Source organism: Carassius carassius, chromosome 29 (genome assembly GCF_963082965.1).
Source record: "Carassius carassius chromosome 29, fCarCar2.1, whole genome shotgun sequence".
NCBI lineage: Eukaryota > Metazoa > Chordata > Actinopteri > Cypriniformes > Cyprinidae > Carassius > Carassius carassius.
In genome coordinates this window covers 8,124,354-8,148,434 of record NC_081783.1, presented here as the reverse complement: position 1 = coordinate 8,148,434, position 24,081 = coordinate 8,124,354, and the positions used below count along the sequence as shown (strand labels likewise).

At 35.8% G+C, this 24,081-nt stretch overlaps 2 protein-coding genes across 3 annotated transcripts; both read left to right on the top strand.

Moving 5' to 3' along the window:
• Positions 1 to 457: 457 nt before the first annotated feature.
• zdhhc24 (zinc finger DHHC-type containing 24) lies at positions 458 to 3,389 on the top strand. 2 transcript variants are annotated; one of them, XM_059516689.1, is made up of 4 exons: positions 458 to 607; positions 821 to 1,216; positions 1,345 to 1,622; positions 2,500 to 3,389. In XM_059516689.1, the coding sequence occupies exons 2-4, from the start codon at positions 912 to 914 to the stop codon at positions 2,790 to 2,792; spliced, it is 876 nt and encodes a 291-aa protein (XP_059372672.1). In that variant the 5' UTR covers positions 458 to 607; positions 821 to 911; the 3' UTR covers positions 2,793 to 3,389. The 2 variants fall into 2 exon arrangements, with proteins under 2 accessions (XP_059372672.1, XP_059372673.1); XM_059516690.1 differs by having other exon boundaries at positions 461 to 607; positions 854 to 1,216.
• Positions 3,390 to 4,045: 656 nt separating this feature from the next.
• LOC132109563 (sodium/potassium/calcium exchanger 3-like) lies at positions 4,046 to 22,207 on the top strand. Its single transcript, XM_059515743.1, has 18 exons — positions 4,046 to 4,160; positions 4,325 to 4,581; positions 8,531 to 8,626; positions 12,226 to 12,302; positions 13,129 to 13,203; positions 13,287 to 13,371; positions 13,450 to 13,553; positions 13,630 to 13,704; positions 13,788 to 13,813; positions 13,910 to 13,963; positions 14,121 to 14,263; positions 14,342 to 14,508; positions 16,158 to 16,443; positions 17,666 to 17,832; positions 17,916 to 18,030; positions 19,705 to 19,817; positions 20,371 to 20,436; positions 20,550 to 22,207. The coding sequence occupies exons 2-18, from the start codon at positions 4,416 to 4,418 to the stop codon at positions 20,658 to 20,660; spliced, it is 1,926 nt and encodes a 641-aa protein (XP_059371726.1). The 5' UTR covers positions 4,046 to 4,160; positions 4,325 to 4,415; the 3' UTR covers positions 20,661 to 22,207.
• The last annotated feature ends 1,874 nt before the right edge of the window (positions 22,208 to 24,081 follow it).

The window sequence follows — 24,081 nt, the reverse complement described above, 5'->3', positions numbered from 1 at the left end:
CAAACTAATATTCCAACTAAAACTCCAACATCAATTTCTTTTTCTTTTCTTTTTTTTTTTTATAAACAACTGAAGACTGATCTTGATTGACAGATCTGAGACTTGATTGTCAAGCACAACGGTTCTCAGAAGGACAAGACACTGAAAAATGCAAGATGCAATTTTGTGCTTGATTTTGTCAGAGGAACTAAAAGCTCATATTCATTTAAATAGTAAACAGAGTGTATTTTCCACCTCGTATTTTATTTGTTCATACATGTGATTTTGATAGTATTGCCTTTATACAATATTTGTCTTTTAAAATATATTTACACAGTAGTCAGTTAGATACGGTGGGATTTTTAAGGTAACAGGAAATAATATATAAGACATTCATTCTCTCATTTGCAAGGTATTTCTGTACAACCTGTGTACAACTCCTTTATTTCCGTGTGGAACTCTTGTACAGTGTCATTTGTGTTAGAGGGACGGTTTCAGGTGCAACACAGACCTGTCAGTGCCAAATGTTATTAGGCTGCAGCACCAGCTCATTGTTAAAGACAGCTGCCAGCAGGGTATCGTTTGTTCTGCTTTTATCGTCAGAAAGATTTTCGGAATGGAATGAAAGGTCGGTATGAATTAATAAAAATAAATCGTCCTAGCCTTTTACAGTTTCCATTCGATAGCGGCTGTCAATGTGACTGGAACATAGAGTGTCCCATTCATTACTAGTTTTAGATCTTAGTGTTTGTTGCATTTTCTATACGTTAAATATCGTGTAATGAAACTTTTGAAAGATTTTTAAAGCCTCTCTCAATTGGGCAACTTTTTGTGTGTTCAGATTCGAGCAAACGTGAATCGAGTGGCTTCACAGGTAGGAAACAGGTTGAGCAGGTAGAGTCTCCTACAGCGGATGAATCAAGGCTGAAAACATGGCTAGGTTCATGAGTAGACTGTGGTGTAAGGTGGAGTCCTCCGGTCGTCTTCTGCCTATCGTTATGAACGCTGTGCTGGTGTTCTCCATCACTGCTGAGGTCAGTTACCTGGTGCTGGTGGAGGCTCCCCTTGAGCCAGAACAGAAGACGACTGAGTGGTCCAGTATGTGGAAGGCCATGCATCTCTTCGCTCAGTACTTCATGTTGGGAAATATAACTTGGAATGCTTCGTTGTTTGTCAAAACTAACCCAAGTATTCGCGGAGTGTTTCTTGGAGGGGATGCATTGGGTCAAGGGTGGAGGTAATTGGTTTGTTTTGATTGTACAGTGTTTATTTATCACTTATTTGTGCTCTTAAATCTCTGTTATTGATTAATTCAGGAAGAGCCAGTAAATCATTCTAATTTGATATTTTCATCTTTTATGACAGGTATTGTTACAACTGTGAGACCCACACTCCTCCACGATGCTCACACTGCTATGACTGCAACGTGTGTGTACTGCGGCGTGATCACCACTGTGTGTTTTTTGGCCAGTGTGTCGGTTTCCACAATTACCGGTATTTCCTGACCTGTCTGCTCTTCATGTGGGCAGGGCTGCTCTATGCAGTAGTCATGAATGCTGAGGTCTTCATCGTCATCCTAAAGGAGGGTGTGACATTTCACAGCATCATGCTTCTGCTCGTGCCCTGGATAATGCTCGTCTCTGGTATGTATGAGATTTCTAATCCATGTCTGCTCTGAGAAATGCGTAATGTCTTCAGAAATACAATGTTCCTCCATCTTTTGAAATGAGAGTTGAGTGTGCTGTGGAAATCATACTGTATATTTTCTTATTCAGAACGTTCAAAATCTTCTAAGGCTCAATAATAAGGATAGTGTGAGAGAGTTTCAAGCACTGGTCCTTTGTTGGCTTTTTTGTATACTATGTGTTGTGATGCCTTGCAAACCTAAATACTGTCTGTAGTGTATTAAAGTATTATTGTCGAATAATTCCAATATGGTAATATTAACTTGGCCATTATTTTTGATATTGCTTATTTACCAAGTTGCTTGCATAAACACATCTGCTTAATGAGTAAATGCAAACATAAATGAGGATTTTTTTTTTTAATGCCAGAATGACTTTATAGACTTATTAGAATTTATAGAATAGAATGTATACTTATAGAATTGTGAAAATGTTATTTATCAATCAACTGTTCTCAACATAATAATAATAATAATAATAAATATTTTTAAGCAGGAAAATTAGCATATTACAGTGATTTATGAAGGATCATGTGACACTGAAGACTGGTGTTATGGCTACTAAAAATTTAGCTTTGCAATCAGAGGAACAAAATACATAAAAAAAAATGTAAAACAGAAAATCTTAATATTTAATGAAATAAGTTTTTACTGAAGCTGCATTTTTGAATAGCTACTACATTTTTATTATTATTATTATTATAAGGACCCTATTGGTTGTGGAAAAATGATAGTGAAAATTTGGCATAAAATACAATTATTCTTAAATGTATTATATGACCCCCTTTAATATTTTCAAACAAATAACCATTAACATCTGTTTTTCTCCATGACAGGACAGGTGACGGCACGAGCATTTGCCTTTGCATTCATTGCCGACACTTGTGTAGTCGGCTTCCTATTGGTTGCTGCGTTCCTGTTCTTTCATGTGGCTCTGATGCTGAGGGGACAGACCACACGTGAGTGGTACTCCACACGGAAGCCTTACAACCTGGGAGCAGTGGCTAACATCAGGGAATGCTTGGGCAAGTACTGGTACATCTGCTGGCTCTGTCCTTTGATACCTTCCCCACTGCCTGGAGACGGCATAAACTTCAAGTTGACTGGTTCACTAGAGCCCCTGAAGTAAAGTCTGCACTGATAGATCATTTTTCTTTGCAATTTGAAAAACTGGCCCAGCTGATGCAGAATGGCATGTTGTTGAGCCTGAAGCAGCAGCTGAATGCTGTGCTCACACCAAAAAATTAGGAGCTCTTACCAGCTATTTTTGACCTGAAGAACCAGCAAGACAAGCGGATTTCTGATTTCACTTTACAATTGTTTTTGCTCATCAGCAGTCTTAAAGTTTATATTTGGTGTTAACTAGGGGTATGTAAAGTAAATATTTGATTGTGTATTTTTTCTTGCTTGTTCTATTTTGTAATATATGCTTTTGTGAAGCAAACCATTTTTTTTTGCAAGGGGGAGTAATTTTTTCTGTGTTTTACTTGCTTGTTTTTTTTTTCTTTTTTTTAAACAGTCATTAATGTGCCAAATAATCTGTTCGAACAAATGTGAATGTGCTACATGCCAAGCTGTCATTTTCTTTTGTCCTCGGTTATAAAACACAACATTTTTTTATAGAAATTAATATTGTTTATCTGAAGTCTTATGTTTATATTTGTTCTTTTGAATCAGTACCTATGCATATGTTATCTTGCTTTAAAATAAATGCCATTTGGTTTTATTTTTTGTTATTAATGCAGTGATAATGATTTTTAAATATCTTAAAGGATCACCCAGAAATGAAAAAAATTAGCTGAAATTTTACTATCTTTTAGGCCATTTAAAAAAAACATTTTGTCACCAGAACAGATTTGGAGAAATTTAGCATCACTTGCTCACCAAAGGATCCTCTCCAGTGAATGGGTGCCATCAGAATGAGAATCCAAACAGCTGTTAAAAACATCACAATAATCCACATGACTCCAGTCCATCAGTTAACATCTTATGAATCAAAATATGTGTGTTTGTGAAAAACAAATCAATTGTGGATTTTCCTTTTTGGGTGAACTATGCTAGTCTGAGTCTCTCAATTAGTCTTCATGAATTTTCAACCGTTTTACCAAAATTTTGGTCAGAAATTTTTTTTTTGACTTTATTGTGCAATGCTTATAAATTAATCAATGACTACAAAACATAATTTCATATTTAAAAAAATAAAATAAATTATACCTCTATTTAATTTTGTTTAGTGCTAATTGAATGCAATGTATAAATTGCATAATTTAGGCTACATTAGAGTTACTACTTCTGCTTCTACTCATGAAGTTAATCTAATCTAGCCTTGAACCACTGCGCTGTGCTGATTTGCCCTAGCTGGATAAGGGTGTTGTTATTATTGTGAACCCTGCATGAGGGCGCAGTTGTGAGTCTGGGAAACACTCTCAGTGACGGAGTCCAGCGCCTGGTGGAGGGAGGAGAGAGCGCGAGAAAGAGGGACACGGATGGAGATGAGGTGGGTGTGATTAGAATGCTTATAAGCTGAGACAATATGTGAAAACATTTGAATAATTCCGCGCTCAGTGACACTTTAAGACATTTTCGTATCTTTATATTATTAAATATCAAGGAAGGGGTAAATATCGTTAAGTGAAAAATGATAGTGTGTCTTTATTGAAGCGATAGGATGCTGAGGCGATAGACGTATGGCTGAAATTAAGCAAGCTAGTCCGCCGTATGTTGAAAAGAAAGGCCAAATTAGGTGGTGTGAATGAAAGAAGAGGGTTTCTCTCTTGGATGGACATGTTTTGAGAGGTGTGGTGGAGGGATGAAGGCGGTGTTGGCATCCAGACGGCAGCGGCTCTTCTACCGGCTCTTCATATGTGCAGTCGGGCTCATCGCCGTTACCTGCTTCACACAAATTCTTCATGTAACAGGTGCGTTTGTTCATTAACAAATCTTTTCGCTGCTAATACTGATATATATATATATATATATATATATATATATATATATATATATATATATATATATATATATATATATATATATATATATATATATATATATATATATGCATGTATGTAAATTGTAAAATGTGTGTGTGTGTATATATATATATATAGTTTTTTTTTTTTTTTTTTAATGTTTTGTGCGTATTTCCCGTCTTACCGCGGTGTATTATATAGGCTACATTCCTATATGAATATCATCCTTTTGAGTGTTTTAGATTGTCGTGGAGATGTGGAGCATTAGTGATTAATTGACGAGTTTCTGTTATATTAAGGTGTTTCTTTTATGCAGTATGACTGTGAATCAGCCACATAAGCAACAATAATAGTGTGCATGATCAAACCAAATTATAAGAGCCACTAGGAATCAAAAACTGGGTGGGAACTGCGGGAGTGAGGATTCAAGTCTCCACTCCCACACCCACCCCCAAAGTCAAAACTAAATGTTTGGGGTCTCTCATAAATAGTCATTTTCTTTTCTTCTTCTTCTACTTTTTTTTCTTAAACCTTTTTAAATAAGGTTTAAAACCTTTTAAAGGGTTCATTTGATGCGATATCATGTTTTCCTTTCTCGTTGGAGTGTTACATGCAAGCTGTTTGTGTAAACATAAGATCCCTAAAGTTGCAAAGACTAAAGACTCAATCCCAAAGAGATATTCTTTATAAAAGATTGCATAATGCCACTTTAAGCAAAGAAGGAAAGTGTAACGTTGATTCTCGCTGTAGAATTGTTGCTGCTGCCATGTTGTGGAGATGCTGTGTGTTTCGTTGTGGAAGCGAAAATACTTAGGTTGGCCTTTCAAAAGAGCACACGACTAGAAATCAGAAGTTTAGTTGTATTTACAACACTGTCCAAGAACAGCTCAAATCAAATATTCAGATGTGTGCAAGGCATTATTTATTTCTTGATCTGCCATATGTTCTTAATCTCAGTCTGTAAGTACATTTACATATGTAAAGGATTTGCCACTGATGATTCAAACGTGAGTTTTTTAGAGCAGTGTAGAGTAGCACTTGCTGTTTGTTGTTTCTCCGATCACACGTGCAGACATGGTTTTATGTTTACGCGACGGTATAAGTCATTATAATCCGTAATTCTGTCCCCACTGGATGCAACAAATGCCTCGTTTGTAATAGGTTTTATTGTTTTCTGACCGGGACACTCCATCACAGTATGGCAAAGGCACAACATTTCCATCACACACTTGAGGTATTCGGCCAATCACAACACACTGGATAGCTGGCCAATCAGAGCACACCTCGCTTTTCAGACCGATGAGCTTTGTAAAAATCGATGCGTTTCAAAAAGGCGGCGCATAAAGGAGAAACAATAATGTACAGTATGTGGAGAATAATGTGTTTGAACCTTAAACCACATTAACACATTTTATCACACCAAATACACAAAATAATGTTCTTTTTAGCAACATCATATGACCCCTTTAAACAACATTCATTTCGCAAAAAAGATGAACTTTAAGTAATCAGGCAGAACAAAATAGATGCCCTCAGTCAGAAATTGCATTCGCCAGCGAGGTAACCATAGCAACAGCTCGCCGCTTTCACGCATTAGGGAGATCTTTAGAAAACATTGAGCGATGCTTAGACAAAATATGTGACCCTGGACCACAAAACCGGTCATAAATAGCACAGCTATATTTGTAGCAATAGCCCACTACTCAAAATGATCGATTTTTTTCTTTTATGCCAGAATTCATTAGGATATTAAGTAATCATGTTCCATGAAGATATTTTGTACATTTCCTACCATAAATATGGTAAAACTTAATTTTTGATTAGTAATGTGCATTGCTAAAAACTTCATTTGGACAACTTAAAAGGGGATTTTCTCAATATTTAGATTTTTTATTTTTGCACCCTCAGATTCCAGATTTTCAAATAGTTGTATCTCAGCTAAATGTTGTCCTATCCTAACAAACTATACATCAATGGAAAGCTTATTTATAAATCTCAATGTCAAAAGAATTACCCTTATGACTGGTTTTGTGGTTCAGGGTGATATATAAGTAGGCCACTGGTATATAATATTTGACACTTAAATGACTGTTGGATCCTGGGGGACCAAAAATACAATTAGCTTGCAAACAGATTTCTCATTGTCAGAAATTAACTAAAAATGTTTATCCCCTTAAAAGTAATGGAAGTGTTTGCGCACTTACGATCAACATAATATTAATTACATAACATGATTACTCAATTTCTTTGTGTCATTGAATTTAAAGCATCCTGCACTGAAACCCCAAAAGCAGTAGTGGAGGAGCAACAGGGACTAAGTGAACTGTAGGTGTGGCAGAACATGGCAGGCACATGACAGTGACAGCTGCTTCAGCCTGACATATTTCACATTGACCTCCCCAGAACCTCTAGATCATTGTTACCTGGACATCACACCTGTGTCTAGGGTGTTCACTTGGCTATTACTTGTTTCCAGAGGTTGAAGGGTAAAATCAGAGAAGATCTGTTCATTTAAGTCCATTTAATCACATTATTTTTAGGAACCAAATACTTATTATAATGTTCTGGGAATATTATACTAATGTTAGGGGAGTGTTAGATTTTTGTTACAATACAGTTATGGGAATGTTCTGGCTAACCAAAAACAAACCATAAAAAATAACATTCTGGGAACCAAAAATTGTTAGCTGGGTAAGGACTGTTAGTTGATGCATAACATGTCCATATATGATTCAATTTGTCACCTTTTCCTTCTTTTTTTTGTACCATTTTAATCACCTTCTTCCCTCCACCTGTGGTCTGACAAAAGTGTGGTTAAAAAAACTGAAAGTGCAAAAATTTGATCTCACAATTAATATGAGCTTATCAAAACTGGATATGTAATACAAGTTTGAGTAAATTTATTTATAATTGAGTATAGCATGTCACACCTCAGGACATATCAACTACCGAATTAATTGTTCCAGAGATGACATTTCGACACCCTGTCAAAAAGCAAAATGGATGCTGACAGAGATGAGGAAAAAAGATACAAACATGTGCAATGTGACCTGCTTCTGCATCATCATTCTGTGTTGCTTATAATTTAATCTTTTCACAGTGCCTTTAATTTTTCCAGCTTTGTCTGTGTGAGTAATGCGTTCCTCTGGGAGGCTGAGTCTGAATGTTAAGCAGCTCCTAAAACATGCCATTGGAATCTGCAGCTGAATGAAACGAAGGTTCACTTTAATAATAGACAATAACGTCACAATGTCAAGAACAATGCAGGTTTAGGTGTGGATCTACAGATATGTCAAAAACCAAACATACTGTATACTGTAGATGAAATAGATGTAGGTACACCATAGGTGATTGACAAATGGCTGCTCTCTACTTTGTGATGATCACAAAAATATTTAGTCAACTAAGCAATGAATTTTTATTTTTTTTTATAAGTCTACATGTTTACATTTTTTCTATGTATTCGAATATACAGGCAGTTAGCCTATCGCAGTTATATTTGGAACTGATTAGTTTGCATATGCAAATGAGAACTATTTTTGCCATTTGGTTCTAGGGTAAACCACACCCTCTCTGGGCTCAAATCCAGCTCCACAACACTCATTAATCACAGCTTTTGGATCGGGTTTCCATGGGAACTTGAGAGGAGGGAAGGAAGCATTCTGATTGCCTCAATCTTTTGCCTATTTTTAAATAAGTTAGAGTTTGATACAGCAGGTCCAAAACACTGAATATTCCAATAAATTAGAAAAGAATGCAAAACATAGCAGTTTTACCAGACTTTTGGATGCTGCACTGTATTGAATTGTGGTTATATATAAAATGTTGGTTTATCTAGCTTTCACAAAAAAACTTGGACCACTAAAGATAAAGGTCTGTGTGCTATGTGTTTTTACAGCCCATTCCAAAGAGGATTCGGACCTGACTTGGGCCCGGCGTAAACTAACCCAGCAGATCGTAGAGGAGAACCAGACAACCAGTACACCCAGAGCTGGTGAGTGAAAACATGAGCAATTCTCTCTCTCTCTTATTATTATTCACCCGTCTGTCTGTATCACATCTCTCCATATCTTGCTGTCATTCACCCTGCCTCCTCATTCTGTGAAATGATGCAGACAGGTGCCCTCTTCATAGTCAAGCCCCCTTTGAGGCTTGTGTTACTAAGCAACAGCATCCCTAATTTCAGAACAGAGGATAGTCTGTTTTAAGCATTCAAAGTGTGCCACCATAGAGAGATACGTCATATGCCCTTTTTTCCTTCAATCAACTTCCAACAATCAACAATCACAAATCAGTCATCGCAAGAGGTGGTTCTCTTTTTCATTTGTTTCCTTTTTCCTTATGCACTCTCCTTCTCACTCACTTTCTCATCTTTAGAAATGAGAGATTTCACCAAAGCAAGTTATATATATATATATATATATATATATATATATATATATATTGATATATCAACGCTTGTGAAAGCTCTAATGTCCTTCAACCCTTGTGTAGGTTGCACCTTTCTGACTTTTATACATGATAATAATATAGTCTGTGATGCTAATTAAATTGTAATCATTTTTCAGACTGGATATGATTCACTTTAATAATGTAAAACACCTTTAAGATCATTGTTTTTCATGATTTATTGCAGAGAAAAAAATGCCAATTGTTATTTGCTTGCTATTGACATTTAATACTTCATCTGTGTGTGTTATTATCCATGCTTATATATTATTCATATTTAGTGAAAGCTGTTTGCAATGCTTTTTGGAAAATAAATGTTTAAAAACAGCTAACTAAGATGTCAGCGGTAGTGTAGGCCGAGCAGATTGATTCTGGAGGTAAATCAAATGGAATGCTCTAAAAGCTCTTCAAATCATTACACCCCTTTAATTATTTAAAAATCCTCTTGATTTATGAAATTCAATAGAGTCCTTGGTAAATTTAATCTTAAATGTAACTGAGCAGCTATTGATTCCAGCTATGCATTAAGCAGAGGTGGAAAGTAACGAATTACATTTACTCGCGTTACTGTAATTGAGTAGCTTTTTTGTGTACTAATACTTTTTAAAGTAATTTTTTTAATCTGTAATTTTACTTTTACTTAAGTATATTTTGTTTGAAGTATTGTACTTCGCTACATTTTAAAACACATTAATTACTGAGTAAAAAAAAATAAAAAATAAAAAAATAAATCGCTCCCTGGAAACTACGGCATAATGGGCAGGAGGGCAAACTGGCGCTAAAATCACAAGAAAGATGCAGACGGACAAAACAGGCGTTAGTGGTGCAGACACCGCTGAAAACGAAACCCCGTCATATTCTGAAGTTGAACTCGAAGGAAATTAAGTGAACCCCTGGTCATATGTATGCTCTATTATGCAGTGTAAGATGTACATGCCTAGGAAGACCAAACTAGCAGCTTATAAAATCTCGACAAGACATCAACCCTTCGCAAGAATGTAGAGGTAAGCTAAATAATTGCATCGTTGCATTGGTGGTTAAAATGAAGCTTTGACATTTTAGCAAGAGGTTTTGCACAAATTAGCCAAAAAAAACAGTGGTGAGGAGTGTGCTATTTTTGTTTTAATTATGTGCGCGCGCATTCTTTCACTGTGTGATTCAGTCTCCTAAAATGCATTTAGAATGATCACAAAATTGAAGATATAGGGGCAGAAAATTCACATATTTATATAATTTCATATATTAAATCAAAATCACACAAAGAATGCCATCTTTTCCTCCAAAAATCATCATGAATATATACATACATATATATAACAGTTCAGTAAACAAGTTAATTAAGAGACTTGCGTTTTAGACACCATATTGCCTTTTTTAGCTCTATTTCTACAACAGAAAATAATTCCAAACACAGCCACCAAAGCACAGTTTTGCGTCTCTGAGCAACGTGACAGTGTTTCGTTTCTGAATGAATCAACCGGTTTAAATTATTCGGTTCAATCGCAATGACTCACTTATTAACAGTGACTTGCTGCCACATACTGGCCATTTTAATTTCACATTTAAAGTATTTTTAACTTTTGATTTTTTTTTAAATAATTAATTTCTTATCATTTCAAATGAGTATTCAACATTTTATGTCTTGTATATCAAAACATTATTCATGCATTTGTAACTGCAGGTTAAATGCATTCTTGTCCTGCACTAAACAGTGTAATACATCTAAATGCCACTTCCAATGAATCTTCTGCATTTCCTCTGCATTAAAAGATGAGTTTGTTGATACTGATTTGCCTGGTAACAGCCCAAATGTTTTATTATTCTAAATAACTGATTCCTTTAATTAAAAACAACTAGTTTGAGATTAATAGACCTATCCCAGGGATGTCAAACTCAGTTCCTGGAGGGTCGTAGCCCTGCAGAGTTTAGTTCTAACCCTGCTCCAGCACACATATCATGTAGTTTTCAAATAAACCTAAATTATTAGATTAGCTGGATCAGGTGTGTTTAATTAAGGTTATATCTAAACTGTGCAGGACTGTGGCCCTCCAGGAACTGGCCTGTCCCATGCTGACTCCCTCCCACTGTTAAAATGTAACTAAGTAATTTTTACTCTGAGTAAATTTTAAATGAGCTACTTTTTACTTTTACTTGAGTAGATTTTTAGACTGGTACTTTTACTTGTACTTAAGTAAAATTTCATTAATGTAATGGTACTTTTACTTGAGTAGAATATTTTTGTACTCTTTCCACCTCTGGCATTAAGATAACAGACTTAATACTATTGCTCAGATTAATCAAGGCAAATTTTCCATTGCATTTGAAATTATGAAGTAGCATTTAAATAATAGCAAATTATATGTAAATTCAATGCAAGAGAAGTTTAAAAACACAAAGACTGTGATTGTTACTAAGCTGTGCATTTAAAAGGGTGTCATTTCCTCCTTCTTCTCTTTATTTCATGGCTGTTTTTCAGACAGTTGGCCTCTTTAAGGCAGTCAGAGCAAGAACCGTCTTTACGCTGATTGCATCTAAAGAAGCTGTGGGCTAAAGTATTACCAGTCCTCTGATTTAACTAGGCCCACTCTTCCTGGCCTCTCTGCACTATTACAGATTAGCTAAAAGGCTGGTCAATTGAATTGCCACTTAGTTACCATAGACAAAAGCTTCTTAACAACCTTAAGTTAAATGGAGCACATTGCATTGATAAGGACTACATCAGTGAAGTAAGAAAGAACAACACTAGATAGATCAGCGTTCTCACAGATTAAATACCGTTTGCTTTGCTTTGCCTTGTTTGTTTGTGTATTTGATTTTCTCCTCCCCTTATATACATCTGAATATGTGGTTAGATTTTCCCATGTCAGTCACATTTTTTTATGGCCATAAGAAATGCTTTGTAAAACAGAATAAGATTTAATAGCAACTGTGATGTCAGATCTGAAACCTTTATCTTATGTGACCTTGAATGTAAGCATTAATATGCTAAATGTTATTATCATCAGAACTGTCAAGTTGGTCTCATAGTGTTTGAAGGGGAATGTGCGCAAAGTGTTGGCCTTGCTTTATAGATTGCATAGTTTCTGTATTTTTGATGGTCTTTTAACCCCTGCCTCACACAAAAATGTTCACTTTACCTCTCAGCTATCCATGAATTTCCAGAGGACATCTTCACTAAGGGACAGAGGAGGCATGGGGCAGTTCTACTGCATGTGTTTTGTGTAAGTATACCACAGTACAGTGAGAAATATATAGAGAACTGTATGGTGCAGGGACTGACTAAATAATGCAAAGTGCAATAACAATCAAAAGTTTAGGGTGAATAAGAAATTTTTTTTTTTTGAAAGACATCCATTTTTTTTTTTTTTCAGCAAGAATACATTTACAATCTTACATTGGTCACATGTGACTGTAAAGAAGATTTCTGTTTTAAATAAATACTGGACTGTAATACCTAGTTCAACTGCTCAGTGTCCATCCTACATACATCACCTTTAATATGAAGCGTTTCTTGAGCACCAAACCAGCATAATAATATGATTTCTAAAGGATCATGAAGACTGGAGTAACGTCCGCTCAATATTCAGTTTTTTTCAAAATGTATTAAAATAGGAAATAGTTATAATTTATGTTATAATTGTATGTTTTTTATGACAATATAACAATTAGCACTGTTTTTGATCAAATAAATCCAATGTTGGTGAGCATCATAGACTTTTAAAAGAGTTAAAAAAAATACTTAAAAAAAGACCCCGAACTTTTGAATGCTAGTGTACATTTCCTTTTTTAGGGTTTTACTAGGTTTTTTTTTTTTTTACTTGATTTCTAGTTTCACTTGTAGAATTATAGTAATTTGATTAGATAAACATTTGTTTACTTGTATGGATGCATAGCGAAATTCAAAATAATGATATAACTAAAAATGAAAGACTTTGTTCAGTACAGTCTTCGATAGCACTATTATTGTTACCTTGCAAAGCTGGTGTTTGTAAAGGTAAAATAATGGATATCTGCTGAACTGAATACTGTGTGCTCTTTTGACCACAGGCAGTTTACATGTTCTATGCCCTTGCTATTGTCTGCGATGTCTACTTTGTCCCCTCTCTGGAAAAAATCTGTGGGGTGAGTGTACTTTGTTCATACTGGCAGGAATGTCTTACTGTGAAATATCAGAGCATATTCTGAGCCGGACTTTGTCATTTCAGAATCTACACCTCAGCGAGGATGTTGCAGGTGCCACTTTCATGGCAGCAGGCAGCTCCGCCCCCGAGCTTTTCACATCTTTGATTGGTCAGGCCTCTGGCAATGTTTTTCAAGAAGTTGTTGCTGTAAATAAGTCGTCAATAAATAATTGTCTCTTCATATCAGGCGTGTTCATCACCAAGGGAGACCTGGGGGTGGGAACTATCGTGGGATCAGCTGTCTTCAACATCCTGGTCATCATCGGAGTTTGTGGAATATTTTCTGGACAGGTAGTATATGCATATGCATTACATTAAATATGAAACGTTACAGTTCTTCTGACATTCCACCATTCCTGCTTCACAGACCATCACTCTGACCTGGTGGCCGCTCTTCCGTGACTCTGTCTACTACACCCTCTCAGTGTTAGCCTTGATTCTGGTAAGCAGGAGCTTGACTGAGTCTCAATGTTACATTTATAGTCCCACTTAATTCCTTTTTGTGTTTGTTTTTGTGCATTTCAGATCATATATGATGAAAAAGTAATTTGGTAAGTGTGCTGAAACCATAAAGAAGGTGTAATAATGCTCATTGACATTTAAGTGATCCGAGCTTATAGCATAATCATATAATATCACTGTTGCAGGTGGGAAACTATAATCCTCATATCAATGTATGGAGTTTACATCCTTATCATGAAGTAAGCATCTAACATGTTTATTCATTATTCACAATAACAGTCGGAATGTAATTAATGTTAATATGTATATTTGATATATTTATTTATTTATTTTTAACATACTTCAATGAAATTTTCACATGCTATAATATGAGTTTGTGTGTGTGCTTCTTTCAAGGTTTAACAGTCAGCTATGGGGCTGGGTGGAGCAGAGGTTTGGTATTCCAGGTCAGCAGTGTTTGGTGAGCAGTCTGTGCAGAGATGTGTCGATAGGAGAGGCAAGCCCACACTGTGACACCTCCATGATCCTTTTGAAGAAAGGTGTGTGTGGGTGGAGCTGTGTGGATCATACTGAGTGCTTGTGCATAATAAAGTATCACTTCTCTCTCTCTCTCCCAGGTCAGAATGCGGGTGGCCAGGACTCCCCGGTGGTGATGGTGGATGAGATGATGAGTCTACACCCTCACCAGTTCTCTTTCTCAGAGGCAAGCCTCCGTGTCATGATCACGCCCCACTTCTCCCCCCGCACTCGCCTCAGCATGGCCGGACGCATGCTCATCACTGAGGTACTGGCTGGATGCTTGCTCGCTTTGTGCACATCTGGATCGGACAACAGCACCTCTGTTTCTCAACCAACCATTCAAATATTTGAGGTTGATAAGATTTTAGTTTTGTTTTTGATAGTCACTTATGTTAACCAAAGATGCATTTATTTGCTCACAGTAAAAACAGTTATATTATATGAAATAAAATTACAATTTAAAAAAACAGTTTTCATATATTTTAATGTAATTTATTCCTGTAATGGCAAAGCCGAATTCAGCATATTTCCTCTAGTCTTGTGTCACATGATCTTTCAGAAATAATTTCTTCTTTCTTATTATTCTTCATTTCGGGTGTTGTCTTTCTTACATTTCTATTATTATCAATGCTGAAAACGGTTTTGCTACTACTCAGTAAAATTCAAAAGAACAGCATTTATTTTAAATATAAATATTTTGTAACATTATAAATGCACTAGAAAAAAAAAGGGCAAAATCATGTTCAAATGACTGGCAACTATGGCTGCCAAACAAAAACCATAAAATTACAATAAAATATATCTTGACTGAAATAAAGTGCAAAACAATAATTTTACAGAAAATATTTCTTAAAGGTTTTACAGAAAAAAACTGTCATTTTACAGATTTTTCCTTGTGTCAATTCCAATTTTAATATTTTTTTTTTTTTTTTTTTTTTTTTTTGTCAGTCATTTATATATAATTTGAATAATTATTTCTTTAAAAAAGTATCGATTTCTTTTCTTCTTTTTCCATTAACAAATAGTTTTTGTTGTTTTTAATTTTAAAAAAAAGTTTGAGAAAAAATGTTTCTTGAGGTTTCTGCTTAAAATTAGAAATTATTGGCTTTGAGGTAGAAAAATGTCATCCAATACACATTCTCATAAAATCTTATTATCTTGCACAGATTTTAATTTCAAATAACTTGTAACCTAACCATAACCCTAATTGTTTAAACCATGATTTATATAGATTGAGAAAGTCAATCATTGTTTCTAAAATTAGGAAACACAAAAATGGACACAGATGATAACTGATCACATTCAGTAAGAAATATGAAATAAAAATGTTCCTCTCAAGAGAAAGATGTGATAAGCAATACAGTCAGTTTGAGCTCATTTAATGTCATTGCTGTCTTGGAGAATCATTAAAGAGATTTCATTTATGATTTCTATTTTCTATGGGTCCTTTAATATGACCCTTCAGCTGTAACTTCTGCAACAGGTAGGATTTGTGCCTTATCCAATCGTTAGATCATCTGCTGTCCTTTCCTGTATAACTGAAAGTTTACTGCTCAAATGTCAGCAATAGCATTTCTTCCTAGGTGTAGGCATCCTCAGAAACTACTCCTTTAACCTTATGTAACCATTTTGTTGTTTGTGTGAGCAAATGGTTTATTCCATCAACAGTTGTTCATGTGACTTGCTTGTTGGCTTGACTCTTGCAGCTCTTGCATGTCATCACTACGACACTCGAATGGACTGTGCTTTACCTTGGTCTTGCGATGTGTTCAGCAAGCTTGACTCTGAAACTCTGTCCTTTCCATTTCTCATCTAACCGAATCTCATTCTTTTGAAGGGGTTCACACTGGGTCTCCTCTTCTCCAGCTCTGCAGTGTGTGACTGCACATCTTTCAAATCTTCTGTCTTCAACAGAGGCAGAGACTGATTAGAAACAGGAGCCCTGGAGACAGCAGTGGCAGCGGAGCAGGGGACACTCCTGGCCAAGATGGTCCAGGCATGGAGGGGGTTCCTTGGGGTCTGGAGAATGGAGGGGCCCTTGAGAGTGAAATGCAACCCCTGGAGGAACCTAGGCAGCGGGGCCAAGGAGGGGATTTAGAACGAGTAGCAGACATAGGAGACACACAGCCTAAAGATGATGAGGAAGAGGAGGAGGAAGAGGCAGATGAGGAACAACCCTTCGGACCTCTTACTGTGCCAGGGGAGTGAATATTTAACAATTTTAGATCATAAATAATAATAAAGAAATCGTGACTATAATAAAATGAAATACAATAATGAATATTTGTAATAAACTTATATTTTTATATGTATATACATATGTAACATCCATGCATAGCCTACACTGAAAAAAAAATATACATACACACACACACACACACACACACACACACACACATATATATATATATATATATATATATATATATATATATATATATATATATATATATATATATATACTGTATGTACATTTATACACTGAAAAAATATTAGTGTATAAAGAACTCACAATAAATTTCATAATGAATTGCTTAGAAACACCGAATAGCACACCGAATTTAATGTAAATCTTGGCGCCCCTCTGTGCAGTTGCTGAAAATTTAGATTCATCCAGAATAAATTTAGATTAGGACTCTGTGATTCAATAACAAATTGTATCATAAGAGGCATAAAGTCTCCCACCCATAGTGGATATGTTTTTAAATAGTTCCAAAACATAACATTAAACCATTATTCAGAATAACAGGAAAACATATTGAGTTTATTGTGGTTCATCGGTCTACAGTTTTTTTTTTTCACATCCTGATTAGAAGAATGGCCCTCATTTTTGGCCCCTTAAGGACCATAATGCATTAGCCTGAGAGCCATTTCTAGATAATGGAGGCATGCGTTTTAGATTAATGCTCTAGTGTTATGATTATAGAAAAGTGATGAGAGCTCTCCAACCTCTCGGGCTGATGCGGCTTGCAATCAAATCAACTTCATCACTGTTGAACAATTGAAAATCTTACTGAAGATGACATTAAGGGGTGAAAATTGCAATTTGAAGAGCTCAAAAGGAAAACCTTTGAAACATTTGAATAACAAAAGCCAAAAAGAGAGAGAGAGATTATGAATACTTAATGCAAGTATCATACGCCAGTCTTTGTCCTGTTGGTGATATTTTGTATGAATACTTACACAAAAAAGGTACAAAATCGCTCCCTGTGGCAATACATTTTACCTTAAATGTACATATCAGTTCCTGCATATTAGTACATAAATAGTGCATTATTAGTAAGTTTTTCAAAGGGTACTGTCCTAGTGAAAGCTTTTGTATCTTTTTACATATACGTGAAATCTGTTTTTGTCCAGTAGGTGGTGTTAAGGAGCCAAGTATGAAGTGAGGAAAATATTTAATGAAGTACTTTTATCCACAGAGGGGCGCTGGGAACAGGTCCGGTGGGTGTTGTCATGGCCTTTAGGCTGTCTTCTGTATTACACTGTCCCAAACTGTGTTTTGCCTCGCTGGGAGCGCTGGTTCATGGTTACCTTTGTGGCCTCAACACTCTGGATTGCCGTGTTCTCCTACCTCATGGTGTGGATGGTGAGATCAATGCTTCATTGTCATATGGGAATGTCTCAGTATATTATATAATGGGCTGTTAACACACATCGTCTTTGTTGCAGGTCACCATTATCAGTTTTACACTGGACATTCCAGATGTTGTCATGGGAATTACGTTTCTAGCAGCAGGCACCAGTGTCCCAGACTGCATGGCTAGTCTCATAGTTGCCCGTCAAGGTGCTGAGATCACCCTACTCTTCCTTGTCCTGAACACATATACAGGTCCTTCTCAAAAAATTAGCATATTGTGATAAAGTTCATTATCTTCCATAATGTAATGATAAAAATTAAACTTTCATATATTTTAGATTCATTGCACATCAACTGAAATATTTCAGGTCTTTTATTGTTTTAATACTGATGATTTTGGCATACAGCTCATGAAAACCCAAAATTCCTATCTCAAAAAATTAGCATATCATGAAAAGGTTCTCTAAACAAGCTATTAACCTAATCATCTGAATCAACCAATTAACTCTAAACACCTGCAAAAGATTCCTGGGGCTTTTAAAAACTCCCAGCCTGGTTCATTACTCAAAACCGCAATCATGGGTAAGACTGCTGTCCAGAAGGCCATCATTGACACCCTCAAGCAAGAGGGTAAGACACAGAAAGAAATTTCTGAACGAACAGGCTGTTCCCAGAGTGCTGTATCAAGGCACCTCAGTGGGAAGTCTGTGGGAAGGAAAAAGTGTGGCAAAAAACGCTGCACAACTAGAAGAGGTGACCGGACCCTGAGGAAGATTGTGGAGAAGGACCGATTCCAGACCTTGGGGGACCTGCGGAAGCAGTGGACTGAGTCTGGAGTAGAAACATCCAGAGCCACCGTGCACAGGCGTGTGCAGGAAATGGGCTACAGGTGCCGCATTCCCCAGGTTAAGCCACTTTTGAACCAGAAACAGCGACAGAAGCGCCTGACCTGGGCTACAGAGAAGCAGCACTGGACAAATTTTGCATGTCATTCGGAAATCAAGGTGCCAGAGTCTGGAGGAAGACTGGGGAGAAGGAAATGCCAAAATACCTGAAGTCCAGTGTCAAGTACCCACAGTCAGTGATGGTCTAGGGTGCCATGTCAGCTGCTGGTGTTGGTCCACTGTGTTTTATCAAGGGCAGGGTCAATGCAGCTAGCTATCAGGAGATTTTGGAGCACTTCATGCTTCCATCTGCTGAAAAGCTTTATGGAGATGAAGATTTCATTTTTCAGCACGACCTGGCACCTGCTCACAGTGCCAAAACCACTGGTAAATGGTTTACTGACCATGGCATTACTGTGCTCAATTGGCCTGCCAACTCTCCTGACCTGAACCCCATAGAGAATCTGTGGGATATTGTGAAGAGAAAGTTGAGAGACGCAAGACCCAACACTCTGGATGAGCTTAAGGCCTTTATCGAAGCATCCTGGACCTCCATAACACCTCAGCAGTGCCACAGGCTGATTGCCTCCATGCCACGCCGCGTTAAGGCAATTATTTCTGCAAAAGGATTCCCGACCAAGTATTGAGTGCATAACTGAACATAATTATTTGAAGGTTGACTTTTTTTGTATTAAAAACACTTTTCTTTTATTGGTCGGATGAAATATGCTAATTTTTTGAGACAGGCATTTTGGGTTTTCATGAGCTGTATGCCAAAATCATCAGTATTAAAACAATAAAAGACCTGAAATATTTCAGTTGGTGTGCAATGAATCTAAAATATATGAAAGTTTAATTTTTATCATTACATTATGGAAAATAATGAACTTTATCACAATATGCAAATTTTTTGAGAAGGACCTGTAGATTTAAAAGATCAGAGTGTTTGTAAAGTTGAGTTGATTGGTCAGATGGATGAATGTGTCTGGTGATGCAGGTATGGGAGACATGGCGGTGTCCAACTCGATTGGCAGTAACATCTTCGACATTCTGCTGGGTCTTGGTTTCCCCTGGGCTTTGCGTACTCTAGTGGTTGATTATGGGTCAACGGTGAGTTTGTATTTATTTTAACTAGGGATTGATCACAGTGGTCACTGAGGTATTCCAATTATTTTTCTAATCATTGTGCATCAGTCAATAAATTAACTAATTTAAATTAATTTAAAAAACAAACAAAATAAAAAACTGTATTGCAATAGATTTTAATTAGATTTTTGTTTTAAATGTTGTTTACGTTTCATGTTTCTTAAATATTACATTTAAATGTTAAACTTTTGTGCTTCAACTTCAACATATTTAAGTCTAACGTCAACCTACTCAAGTCTAATTGACACTAATTTTAATGTTATTTATGGAATATTTAGTAATATTTATATACTCACAGTAATTTTATTAATTTTTTGTAATAGCCCTATTTTTAAAGTTTAAATTTAAATTTCAGTGTAATTTGTACCGATTTTTTTTATTTATTTTTTATTAGTTTCCTTTTGTTTTGTTTTTGTTTTTTACCTTAAGGTAATGACACTGGTTCTGTGTATTAAATTCAAGTGACACCAAAATATTCATTTGATTCTTGCAACATTCTCTCTTGGTCTTCCTCTAGGTCTTCATTAACAGTAAGGGGCTGGTGTACTCAGTAATTCTTCTCCTTGCTTCTGTTTTTCTCACTGTAAGATGATGATTTATAATTTGAGAACTCTATCTTGATCTCATAGTTATGCTTGTTCATATTTTGTAATCTTGGCCTCATGGCCTGTTTTCTGTCTGTCATTGTTTGCACAGGTACTGAGCGTGCACCTGAATCACTGGAGGCTGGACCGGAGGTTAGGCCTGGGGCTTATGTTCCTGTATGCCATCTTCCTGCTCTGCTCCATCTGCTTTGAGAAACTCTAGATCCTGCTTTCCATGTTTTGCTGAGCTGTAGTATAGATCTAGACCTAGATAACCATATTTTACCCCCAGTCACTATCTTATTAGTATTGGTTATTTCAGCCATGGTTTGAAGCTAGAGTAGTGAACGTTACATTTTAAAATATGACCCTGCTTCAGTCAGTTCTACACACGTCTTAAAGCCAATCATCTGCTAGACAGTGCTGCCAAACTCAAGGACACTGTACTTCATAATGTACCTCTGAAACATTTCTACTTAGCATAAAGATCTTCTTTAAGAGAACAAAAATCTGTTTCAATTTCAAGATGTGATGAATTTATACAAGCAGTATTAAATGTTTACAGCACACTGGACACTTCCTCTAGCCTCGCGATTTGCATATTCCCATTCTGAAATCTTATAGTCACAATCAAGCATGATACGAAGAAAAGTATTGCAAAAGTGTTACTACTAAAAAGAGTCCTATTAACTCTTGTAAGAGTTCACTCAGTTTATTGCATTACTTTGCCTTATTTATTTTTGACTTTAGGTCTGTAAAAAGTTGTGGTTTTTAGGATTCACAAATGTTCCTGTTTCAGTATATTTAAGAGCAGTTGTTCATTTATGTGCTGTTCCTTGAAAAAGAAAGTATTCTGTTTTTTTTGAAAGCGTTTCTTGTAGTATTTCCGATTAACCAAAAACGTCCCCTATCTTTGGTAAGTGTTTACATACCAAACATACATAGTTTTATATAAAGTCCCGCTTTAGAGGTGTCTGCTGCACATTTTGATATGTTGTAACGAAATGATTTTTGTGCCCTGCTGCAACTTTATGAATATGAACATAAGAAAGTAACAATCAATTAAATCTTTAACAATGTGTAACCATTAATCACAAATAACCGCTTTATACACAGGCCTTTACCATGTTAAAAGCACAGTGTTTGGAATCTCAATATAGTTATAACTGATATTTGTTTTCCAATGATCATATATTGCATACTGTCTACAGGACAGATAATGAATTATAATTAACATAATTTAAATTCATAATCAAAGGATTTGGTACAGCAGTGTTTTAATTGTTGTAAAGTAATCTTTAAAGTTATTTTTGGCATATTATCCTGATTAAATATGCTTATGTTTTAGTTCTGTTGTGTATTACATTTCTTAAAGACATTTAAGACATTTTGTTGCTTGTGGTTTGCAGTTCTCTTAGTACTAATGAGCAAAATGTAAATTATTTAATTTGTCTAGAATATTTTCATCTCACAATAAGTTAATTCAGTTAATTGGAGTAATAAATTGTAAATGACAAGTTATAGCCAGAGTAAACATCTTATTATGATCCAGTTCAACATATTCCCTGTTTGTTTTCATTTTAGAAGTCATAATCAATATCTCACCATTTGTTACAGTTCTGTCTATATTCTTAAAGATATTTGTATGTTGTTGAGTGCAATAAAACAAGGTCTGTGCAATACCCCAAAACATCACTGTAAGAAGTCATGTGCATTCTTCCCCTTGAACTTCTGGAAGTGTCACAAATAAAGTTTCATTTTGTGAACACATTTGAGATGCTGAGTTATTTTTCTGATTTTATTTATAAGCATCTATTGGTTAACATTTCAGGAAAGAAAGTTTTGTTGTTTTTACATTTACAGTTTTTACAATGGATTAACATTTATAACTGCTTATATCTTAAATTTGTGATCTAGCAATGTGTTCTGTTGACCAGATCCTTAAACTTAAATAGGCCCAATAATTAAATAAGAGCTGAATTTTTTTCTATTTATCATAAGAAAAAAATTATATGCGCAACTGTTTTCAAATTGATAATAATACGAATTATTCTTGAACAGCAAATCAGTGTATTAGAATGATTTCTGAAGGATCATGTGACACTAAAGAATGGAATATTATGAAAAATTCAGCTTTGCCTCACAGGAATAAATTGCATTTTAGAAAACATGTATTTTAAATTGTAATACTATTTCACAATTTTACAGTTTTTACATGTGATGGTCAAATAAATGCTGCCTTGGTGAGCATAATAAAAAAACAAGAATCATACAACCCTTAACTTTTGAACAATAGAGTCAATTATTTTGACATTTATTAACAAAACCAACGATCACACCAACCATTCACTAATATATAAAGGTAAACTTTAGTTTAGAATAATTTTATTTAAAACTTAATTTAGTTTGAGGAAACAAAATCTTGCTTTTCTCCAAAATAAATGATGTTCTTTACTATGTTCTTGTTGTTTCTTTCTGTCTTTGGACATAATGTTTCATCAAAGACAGTGGAAGATGAGAGATGTTCGACCAATACCTCCACCTGCAATTTCAGGAAAAACAGAGACACATAATCCATCACCGTGCTGCGCTGTTTGTTCACTTAGCACCAACCTTTGTGTCATATTATATACCTTTCACTTTGATAAATACAGCAAAAGAGAAACCAATAGCACTGTCCCAGAACACACATCATCTGGTGCGTAAGAGGACTTTTTAGGCTTTGCATGTGTGACAGTATCTAACTTTGAACATCACTGAAAACAAAATTGTCCAAAATTAAACAAAATCAAATGCATGTAATGCAATTAGCTTGTTCCACATGATAAAAAGGTACCGATTCATTTAACAATTGGGACTGACTCAAAAATCATTCCAAATTTATCATGCAACATAAGATGTCAGACATAAAGAATCTGAGACAGAGTAGTCACTGATGGAAAGTGAAGAGTAAACATTTGTTAGGGGTCTCTGTGCAAGCAGAGATAGGTTCTGTCTGAACTGACAGCACAACTTTAATTGTGTCTACGACGAGGGAAGCATCACATCAAACCATAAAGACTGGGATGGGGTGACACGAGCAATATTGATCCCTTCAGGATAGATGGCCTCTGAAGATATAAAACTGAAGATCCTGACTGGGGCGAGAGTACTGGAGACTGGAGTCACCCGCCAACCTCTCAACATGTTGTCACTGGCACTGCTCTACATTCTGGCCGTGGTTTGCTCTGCGCGGAGAACTCACGCACTGCCTCTTTATTCAGACACGGCACTGCCTCAACAGGAAGGTAAGATTAGCAGCGTGCTCTTGATAAGTTGGCAAGCTCATGGATTTTGTTAAGGCTGAACATGAGGCTAACCATGTGTAATGGACATTGGGCTGGTTGCTCAACATCCCTTCTGCTTTCGGTGTAAATATTAAAGAGAAAGTGGTGAATGCAGAATGGGAAGGGTTTGATAAAGACCCATGAGCTTGATCAGTGATAAGATGATAACTCAATTCTTCTGCACTACAAATTTGAAACGTAAACATTTAATTTAATAGCTTTTGGTGAAAATTCAAAGAAAAAAGTGTTTCAGTGTTTTTATTTTAAAATGTAATGTTTATCAATGAATTACATGCGTTTTTTTTTTTTTTTTTGATT